Source organism: Acanthisitta chloris, unplaced genomic scaffold (assembly GCF_000695815.1).
Source record: "Acanthisitta chloris isolate BGI_N310 unplaced genomic scaffold, ASM69581v1 scaffold5982, whole genome shotgun sequence".
Classification (NCBI taxonomy): Eukaryota; Metazoa; Chordata; class Aves; order Passeriformes; family Acanthisittidae; genus Acanthisitta; species Acanthisitta chloris.
The window spans coordinates 5,809-16,184 of record NW_008662093.1 but is presented as its reverse complement, the minus strand read 5'-3'; the positions used below and the strand labels follow the sequence as shown (position 1 = coordinate 16,184).

General features: G+C 45.3%; 1 protein-coding gene across 1 annotated transcript; it reads right to left on the bottom strand.

Moving 5' to 3' along the window:
• Positions 1–1,184: 1,184 nt before the first annotated feature.
• LOC103798221 (lymphocyte antigen 6E-like) lies at positions 1,185–8,129 on the bottom strand. Its single transcript, XM_009070471.1, has 3 exons — positions 8,078–8,129; positions 2,873–2,992; positions 1,185–1,396 (listed from the first exon to the last, which is right to left on the bottom strand). The coding sequence occupies exons 1-3, from the start codon at positions 8,127–8,129 to the stop codon at positions 1,185–1,187; spliced, it is 384 nt and encodes a 127-aa protein (XP_009068719.1).
• Positions 8,130–10,376: the final 2,247 nt, after the last annotated feature.

The following is a 10,376-nucleotide window of genomic DNA, read 5'->3' as shown; positions in this document are numbered from 1 at the left end:
TCATTTAGCCATCAAATAAACCTTCTCATCCAACGAAAGAAACAACACCCTTCAATTGTTTGGATGAGCTCTGTTTTTCCCCAGAACACAGCTGAGCTAGGGATGCTGCCAGCTATTTCTCTTTTTTTTCTGTGTGTGTTTTCCAGGAAAACGAGCTTGCAGCAGGGGCTATGACCCAAGAAGCTCTGGGCTGTTTGTGTTAGTGCCTGGCTGTGTGCCCTTCTTCTTCTCTGTGACATCCCCAAGCCTCCTACAGAGCTTTTCTGTCTCCCCTCAGCTGCAGCTCCCACAGGGAGAGGAGGGAGCAAAGAGCTTGGAGTGCAAAACCAAACAAAGCTCAACACAATCGATCGTTTCCATGCCAGGAATGTGGTTTTGTAGAAACCATCTCCCAGTCTCTAAATGACTGGGGTTGGCAACAGCTGGGAGCTTGGTTTGGCCCTGAAAAGAAAGAGGGAAATAGATATGGGGATGTCTTTTCCAGCTGGATCAGGTCCACGAGGAGGCAGTGTGTGGGCAAGTCCCAGCTCAGTGTGCTGCCCTGATCCTTTCCCTTCTCCCTCCCATCTCTCCTCTCTCAACCACGTTTGCTCTTTGCATTTCCCCCTTCTCTGGACAATAAAGGCTGCTCATTTCAAGATGTGATACCCTGAGAGCAAAGAGAGAGAGAAAAGTCAGAAATTGCTCCTCACTGAGGCTGGAGAAATGTCCAAAATCCTGCTAGAAATAAGCTTTACTTTTAGTTGTTTATAACCTGATGTGTGATAACCAACTCAGTGTGAGCAGGAGATCCTGATCATCCCTCTGTGCTGACAGAAGTATTGAGCTGTTCCCTGTGTTTCAGGCAGGGCTGGGCTGTTATCCCTCACTGTGCTTGAAGCTTAAAGAGACAAGAATATGCCTTCAAGGATCTCTTCAGAGCAGTAATGATTTGAAACCTGAACATGTCAAAAAGGGCATCTTTGATGTGTTTTCTTAGGTGAGTTGGATGTCTGGGGACACTCAGGATTCAAGTAAGCTTAGGAAATCAATGGGAGTTCAGCACCTAACTTAACTAGACTCTCTCAAAAATCCCAGGGGAAGCTCAGCCACAGAACATAGATCTCTGAGAGCAGAAATTATCCCAGAGCAGCACACTTTTATTCCAGCCAACAATGCCACTGCAGGGAGCTTTTTCTACCCCATCACAACCCACATGCAAAGATGTAAGTGATACTGGCTAGGACACCCAGGGACATCACTCCATAGCTGCTTTGCTTGCTGTTGGCTCCATTCACGTTGCACAATGGTTTCTCACAGCAAGAAACCCTCTGGTAGCTTTGGTTTTGTTGCTGATTTGTTGCTGGACACGTTGGAGAACACATCTTGGAGATGATGTATTTAGGCTTATTGGGCTCTGATGCAAAAGAGAAACAAAAAGTTGGATGTAAGAACCATTGTTAAGATATTTTCATGGCTAAACCTGTGCTGGTGAATAAAAGAAGGTCAGGCACAAGTCTTCAAGGAAAATATCATGGAATGAATCATGGAAATGATTTGTTGCTGGACACGTTGGAGAACACATCTTGGAGATGATGTATTTAGGCTTATTGGGCTCTGATGCAAAAGAGAAACAAAAAGTTGGATGTAAGAACCATTGTTAAGATATTTTCATGGCTAAACCTGTGCTGGTGAATAAAAGAAGGTCAGGCACAAGTCTTCAAGGAAAATATCATGGAATGAATCATGGAAACATAGAATGGGTTGGGATGGGAGGGACCTTAAAGACCATCTAGTTCCAACCCCCTGCCATGGGCAGGGACACCTTCCACTAGCCCCTATTGCTCCAAGCCCTTTCCAACCTGTCCTGGAACACTTCCAGGGATGGGACAGACACAATATTGTAGAATCATAGAACCATCAAGGTTGGAAAAGATCTTTAAGATCATCAAGTCCAACCATGACTTGGTCCTCTACTCAGTACCAGCATCAGTCTGGCCATGCCCACCCTGCTGCAAAATAATATTAGTCTTCTCTGGGCTCCACATTTCACCTGTTCCTAAAGGAATTAGCACCTGTGGGTGGCTCCAAGCTCCCTGAAGCAATGCTCAGGCTGCATCACTGCCCACCAGGATGGTTTTCCTACAGCATAAAACCAGAGGGAATGTGCTGCATGACCTGAGATTTGGGTTGAGAGCACATGGAAGTCTTTGAGGGTGCACAGGGACAGACCTGGAGGATTGTGCATGGCAGAGGGAGTTAGCCATTTAGTCTTGAGAAGAGGCAGCTCAGGGATGACCTCATGGCTCTCTACAGCTACCTGAAAGGTTGTAGAGACGTGGGGGGTGGTCTCTCCTGCCATGGCTGCAGGGAAGGGACTAGAGGGAATGGCCTTGAGCTGAGACAGGGGAGAGTCAGATTAGATACTAGAAGTAATTTTTTCCCTGTTGAGGTGTTCAGGCACTGGAATATGTTGCCCAGGGAGGTGGTGGAGTCACCATCCCTGGAGGTGCTTAAGAGGTGTCTGGGACAAGAAGATATGGATTAGGGGTTACAGCAGAGTGGCAGGTTAAGGGTTGGACTTGATGATCATAGAAGTCTCCTCTAACCTTGATGATTCTATAATTCTATGGTACAGCTTTGCCTAAACCAAGTCTGGGAGTGAAACATGAACAGCTCCAGGCTTGACTCCACTCTCTGGTGCTGCTTTATGTGTCTGCAGCATTTCTCCAACTCCTGATAGCAATATCAGCACTGCTGTGACTGCAACAGTGAGCCACAAGGTCAATGTCTCCTGAAGGTTAGCCTATTGTTTCCACAGGTGCCTGGGATGAAAGTCCATTCCTGGGACTGTTCTTCAACAGAGCAAACAAGGTGTTGTTCAGAGACTTACTTGTCCCAACATCGTTACGGACAGTCACACAGTATTTGTCTTCCTTTGAGCACATGGAAATGGTCAAACAGTCCTTGTTGGATTCCTGGTGTTGGCAGACATAGCACATGAATGGATAAACTAGGGGGAAAAGAATAGAAACAGCACCATGTGTTTAAGAACCACAATAGCTCCAATCTAGATATCTCCATTTGCCTCCTTACAGCCTGAGGAATGATTGTGTGTGAGTGACCAACAACCTTCTTTATCCCCTGACCCATGGCAGCAGGGTTAAATCCCTCTCTGTCTCATATGTCTCAGGCTGTGAAGTGCTATCGATCTGTCTGCAATCTCTGGCAGCAGCAGATGTGAGTGGAATTCAAGGATTTGGGGGCTTTTATGATGGAGATTATTGCTGAGCAATAGCCTCTCTGTCCTGAGGGCTCTGCCTCGTGAATTGCCAATTACTGCTCAGTTTTTTCTCCTGGGAGACACTTGGCAAGGAGGATTGGAGGATGCCTGGAGCGTTTTGAGGAGCTGGACAAGGCCCAGTGTTCTACTTCTCTTTCATCTAGCTCAGAGATTGCTGTCACATCTCTTTTCTTGTGGGCAAACGTCACTAAATGAACTAGTCTAACCTCAGTCCTGGGAAGTCTGGGAAGAGAACTCAGATGCTCTAAGTCCTGATATTACTGTAAAATAGGGCATGAATGGGAACTCTTAGCCCAAAGTCTGGTTTAAGTGGTGAAGGCAGATGTTTGGCAGGAAGTTGTCTTTCCTGTCATGAATAGATGTACTTGTCTTCAAAACCAGAATGTGGCAGGACAGACCTCTGGAAAGTAATGAGAAAGAGGAAGAAGAGCTAAAACAAGGTCTGGAGGAGAAAACACACTGAAGTGTCTGCAGAACACTCCCCAGCTGGGCAGATTGATTGATTGATAGGTGGTGATTGAGTTTAGATCAGGAGGAATAGTATGTTAAGGGGTTGGAATGGACCTTAGAGATAATCTAGTCTCAACCCCCTGCCCTGGGCAGGGACACCTCCCACCAGAACAGGTTGCTCAAGGCTTTATCCAACCTGGCTTTGAACACTGCCAGGGTTGGGGCAGCCACAACCTCCCTGGGCAACCTGTACCTATGAGATGTCAGTCCTGAGCTTGTGAAAACACCCAGGGCAAAGTATGTGGGTTTGTGTGAAGGAGAAGGGGATGATCTACTTTGAAAACACAGATCATCGTTGAAGGAAAAGAACGAAAACATGGAGTGTTTGCTGAGTTCATGCTAAGTTGGGGACAGTCTATCAACATGGAAAGGGCAGAAAACAACTAGAGGACACTCCTGTGGGTGCAGTTGTGCCTGATAAGAAGTTGGCAGTGAGAAAATGGAAGGACAATGAAGGTCAGAGAGACCTTAAATAAGACATAAGAACTTCCTGATGGAAGTGAAAAGTCATCAATTGTTAATCTTGTGAGGGCCATAAAACTGTGGAGTACTTTTGTTTTGTTCATCACTAGGAGGTCATGGAACTTGAAGAACACATGAAGGGCATGAACTGCTAGAGGAAATCCAGAAGAGGCCATGAAGTTAATAAGAGCACTGGAGCACCTTCCCTACAAAGACAGGCTGAGAATGTTGGGGCTATTCAGCCTGGAGAAGAGAAGGTTGTGTGGAGATCTCAGAGCAACATTCCAGGGTCTGAAGGGGCTCCAGGGAAGCTGCAGAGGAACTCTTGGTTAGGAGCTGCAGTGACAGGACAAGGAGTAATGGGGATAAATTGAAAGAGAGGAAAGTTAGGATAGATATTAGGATGAAGTTCTTCCCTGTGAGGGTGGTGAGACACTGTCCCAGGTTGCCCAGGGAGGCTGTGGCTGCCCCAACCCTGGCAGTGTTCCAGGCCAGGTTGGCTAAAGCCTTGAGCAACCTGCTCACGTGGGAGGTGTCCCTGCCCAGGGCAGGGGATGGGGCTAGATGATCTCTAGGGTCCATTCCAACCCCTTAAGACACTGAAACTAAAAAAGTTGAATTTTGATGTAGAGTAGATTCAATGAGGTTTTACCAAATATTTGGCAAAATCGTTAGTGACACTGCTATGAACAAGCCCAAGAAACACAATGCAGTGAAAATGCCACAGAACTGGTGCAAAGCCAGACATGAAAATCCTCTCACAAGGTAGCGTGAAAATGCCACAGAACTGGTGCAAAGTCAGAGATGAAGATCCTCTCACAAGGTAGTTCACAATGGTTATTGGTCAAACCAACTGGAGCAATGCAAGGCCTAAGGATCTCCAGAGCTTTGCTGTGGGCTTATGTCTATACAGCATCATCATTAGTGACAGTTGAGATGGGATAGAGGATGCACAGCATGCTTCAGATCACAGAATCCTTAAGGTTGGAAAAGATCTCTGAGATCATCGAGTCCAACCTATGAAAGATGATGCCAAGGACAAAATAGGATAAAACATACTATAAGTACTGTAAGTAGAGCCCAGAAATCCGTGGCTGCATCTAAAGCAGTGTGGGCAGCAGGAGAGGGAAGGGATTCTGCCCCTCTACTCCACTCTGGTGAGACCCAGCTGGAGTTCTGCATCCAGCTCTGGGGCCCTCAGCACAGGGAAGACATGGGCCTGTTAGAGAGAGTCCAGAGGAGGCCACCAAGATGATTAGAGGGATGGAGAACCTCTGCTATGAGGAAAGGCTGAGAGAATTGGGATTGTTCAGCCTGGAAAGAAAAGGCTTTGGGGTGACCTCATTGTGGCCTTCCAGAACCTGAAGGAACCTTCAAGAAACATGGAGAGAGACTGTTTACAAGTGACAGGACAAGGGCAAATGGCTTCAAACTGAATGAGAGTAGGTTTAGATTGAATGTTAGGAAAGAACTGTTCCCTGTGAGGGTGCTGAGGCACTGGCAAAAGTTGCCCAGAGAAGCTGTGGCTGCTCCATCCCTGGGAGTGTTCCAGGCCAGGTTGGATGGGGCTTGGAACAACCTGGGCTGGGGGCACGTGTCCCTGCCCATGGCAGGGGATGGAATAAGATGATCTTAATAGGCCCTTCCAACCCAAACCATTCTATGATTCTGTGATTCTAAGTGATTTTGACAGATGGATGTAACAAAAGAATGGGAAAAAAAAAAAAAAAGATTGGCTGCAGTTCAGTCAAAAGGAATCTAGTACACTTGGATAAAGATGCAACACTTCAACGTAGGATGACAAACAACAGGTTCAGTTCCAGTTGAGAACCACAGTGCAAACAGCAGGAGTCAACCGTGTCACGTTACAGGGATGAAGACAGACGTCACCCAAGGGAACACAGGCAGCAATGTCATGTGCAAGATATGCAAAGTGGCCTTTCCTCTCTGGCAAGGAACCCTCAGCTGGAACACCATGGCCAAATCTGTATGCAGTACTTCAAATGCTACACAAAACATTTGGAGAGAGACCAGAGGAGAGGGAGGAGAAAGGGTCAGAGAGCTTGAAAATGTGACCTCCTAGAAAAGGTTTGGAAGGGTTTGGTTTGTTTATTAGGAATGGGAATACGCTGAGAAGAGTCACAGTAACTTTCAGTGTTGAGGAAAGTCACAGTAACCTTCTTCATGCAAGAAGAAAGAAGCAGCAAAGAAGAAATTCCTGCAGTGAAAACATGGGAAAACTGTACAAAAAGAAATGTTAAGAGATAGTAAGGCTAAATTCCTTAAAGGATTAGAGTCTGAGCAATTCCATGCTGTGCAGTCTTCCTTGCTGGAAACTTTCAAGGACATCTTAAACAAACATCTGCCTGGTTTTGTCCAACATTGCAGCCAGGACTTGATAATCGGAGGTCTTTTCCTACCTTAATGATTCTATGGAAAGGATCATGAGCTTTTAAGATTTCTTATGGATATAGTATGGATAGAAAAGGCAACAGAACCTCTTTGCTGGGATGAGAGATTAACAGCTTTGATCAAAGTTGTTTTTTATGGTCTTGGATGGGACCCTGGATACATGAGAAGCATCAAGTAACAGTTACCTTCAAGTTTTCCTTTGTCCCTGTTTTGGGCCAGAGAGCTGCAATCTCTTATTCTTGATCCAGACTGGGCTACAGGAAGGAGCTATATAAAAGCCTGTCCTTAAATCCATTGAGTATCTGGTGCCAATATAAAACATCATCAGCCTAATACACCAGTAAGATATCCCACCATGAGTCTGTGCTACCAGTGTTGGATCCCTATGAACTTTCCACTTCAGCCTGGCTCACTCTGAGGATGGGAATTACTCTCTTCTCTCCATGTCATGTCACTTCATTCAGGAGTTATGGACACAAAATCCTTTCTTCTTATAAGAAGTGAATAATTCTTTTCCCACCCCAAAACTGATTGAAGCTCCTGATCTCCCAGACAGGCTACAAAACCATCTGCCCCCAAAAAACGTAGGAGCAGGGGGTTGATACATCAGAGGGCAAGAGCTAATTAGATGCTTCTTTCTCAACCCCTGTTAGATATGTATCATGGTTTCTGGGAAACCACCAGGTCTGGTCATGATTCCTATGCACCAGTAGCGATGGAGCAACAGGTGTATCAGTCCCAGAAAGAGGACACGTATCCAGAGTGCCTCCAACTTCCCTCTGGGAGAAGGATGCCTTCAACATGACATGCACAGAGAAGTTGTTTCATCTCTGCCTCTGATTTAATCTATAAAATTCCCCCTGTTGCATTTCCTAGGGTGGAAAACACATGGCAAACCATGTGGCTTATTCCAATGGAGGAAGCAACAGTACAGAGAAGTCTCTAAAATGCTCCAAACCTGATATGGGTTAAAAAATGGGGTTTTTTTAATGTTTTCTGGCATTTCTTTGCATTTCCTAGGGTGGAAAACACATGGCAAACCATGTGGCTTATTCCAATGGAGGAAGCAACAGTACAGAGAAGTCTCTAAAATGCTCCAAACCTTATATGGGTTAAAAAAATGGGGTTTTTTTTATGTTTTCTGGCATTTCCAACTTGAAGCATTTGGGAAGATCCTCTAGGGATTTAACCTGGACACAATGAGAGCTCGAAACTCAATCCTCCCTGAATTAATTTATCAAGATCTTCTTTCTGCATCAAATCATCAATTGAGCTGCAAAAGGACCTTGGTGGCAATGTGACAACACCACAAAGTTGATGACAACCCTCTAAATTCTTTGCCACCTGAAAAAATGTTCCTCATCTCCTCTCTAATCCTTATCTTAACTAGGAGCAACATTTGAGGCTCACCTTGTTCCACACATAGGACAGCAGCCAGCAAGGTGACAAGAGGAGTCTTCATCTCCACCAGATGCTCTTAGCTGGACTGGGGAGAGGTTTGGAGGGCAGGTTATATAGCTCCTCAATGGCAGCAGTTTTACTGGTTCCAGATGGCTCACGGGTGGACATGAAATCAACCCAAGGGTGTGTAATGTGCATGTGGGAGTTTTCTAGGCTGGAGCCCATGGAACAGGTTAGCACCTTGGGGAAAAGCCCTTTCAGCAATATATTTCTTGCCCTTCCAGTCGTGTGAGTGATGGGAAATCAAGATCTGCTCTTTTCTCCTCTTGAGTTGCTTCCTTCCCTTCCTCCCAGCAGCAGCACCTGCTGCTCTGAGGAAATAGCAGAGCCTGAAGGCATAGGGAGATAGTCCTAGCTAGGAGTTTTTCTAATCCCTTGGGATCATCAGCATATGTTGTACCAGGGTTTGGACCGTTCATTTGGCTTAATTATTCAACAGCCTCAGCCTCAGCCTCTCAGCTGGTTTATCTCCACTAAAATCAGTGTGTTTTACACTAAATTAAATCAGCTAATGGTTAGTTAAACAGAAGATTTTCCTCTAATTTTCATGTCAGTCTTCATTTCTTTATCAATTTTCTTGTGGTTAATCCCTGTGCTTGCTCTTCTCCTGGTTGTAATCCTCAAATACCTTCGACACTTGTGATTTAATGAAGCTTTGCTTCTATTTCAGGGATCCTTTAAGGAGCTGTTTTCTCTCCACACCCAAAATCAGACCTCTCTATCCCATACCATAAATTGGCACCCTGGAATTGCAGCTCTTCTCTGGAATGAGCTATTTCTCACACTGTCTATTTTTCAATCTCTGCTCTTAAATCAATCCATTTTCTTCCATTCCTCTGTGCTTTTCCTCTCCTCTGAATTTCTTCCAATCCCTTTCTGACAGCCTGGGATAGAGACCCTGATACAAGATGCATCTTGTAAGAGCTCAACAGAGTTTCTTGCTACATAAAATTAGTCTTGGACAGCAGAATATGCCAAAGAAATATTGTCAAATCTCCTTTTATCTGCCAATTATGGAATAACTTTACATGCAATTCCCTAGACATAGCCACGAGTAGAGGATTGTTTTCTGTTCCTAATATGAATCATTCCAGCTCTGGATGATTTCCTTATCCATGTGACTGACACTTCTATTCAGGGCCTATCTGCTCCTAGAATGGTGTCATCAAGTGGTGAATTCCAGAGTTGTCCAAGCCCAAGGGTCAAAATAGACATTCCCACTCTGGGGTTTGGAGGTTGGTGAGGTCAGCAGGGCCTGATGATGATGATGATCGAGTTGAGCTTTCTGCATCACAGAGGGCAAATTGCTTTACTGCCCAAATGTGTCCCAAACAGGTTGTTCTTCATAATTAGTGGGTGTGGCTTCTTGAAATCATTTTGCAAGGAGGGAAGAAAGGAAGAACCCATTTCTTCCAGATTTTGGGGCCTATTTATCCCATAGACTTATGTCTCTTCCTTTCCCCTTCCTCCATGAAGGAAATAATGCTCTAATTTCTATATCCATCCTCATGTTGACTTTATAGACTCATGGTATGATTTGGGTTGGAAGAAACCTCAAAGATCATATAGTTCCATCCCCTTGCCATGGGCAGGGACACCTTCCACTAGCCCAGGTTTCTCCAAGCCCCATCCAACCTGGATGACCCGTTGACTTCTTGTCTTTAACCACTTCCATTTTACTTCTACATGAACCTTCATTCAACAGGATCAGTGCAAGTTGCTTTGAAGGAGTGATGAGGCTAAAACACCCCAAGTACATCCAACAAATGTGTGCTAAGGAGAGAAATTTGGGTTGGAAATGAGCTTTTTCTATCCCAAACAGTTACCTGGGAGATGTTCCCAGGACATGAATGTCTTCATTAGGCCCAGGTTTACTAACACTGGAGCATGTCCTGTTCCTGGTGTCTGGAGAGTGGGAAGAGGAGTTTCTTTCTCAAGAGGACACATTATGAAACTCAAAAGCATTCAGAGGCATCAGGGTGTCTCCTGCTGTCTGGCATCACAGCCTTCAGCCTGGAGGAGAGCCTGGAGCACACCAAGGATGCTGAGTGAGGGCTAAGATTGAGGAAGACTGGAAGGAAAAACCCCAAGGAAGCCGAGTCACCTCTGCAGGCTAATCTCATCCATTTGAGAAAATTAAAATGGACCTCAAATTGGAGCCATGAGTTGGCAATGGACCTCAAAGTGGAGTCGTGGGTTGGCAATGGACCTCAAATTGGAGTCATGAGTTGGCAATGGACGTCAAAGT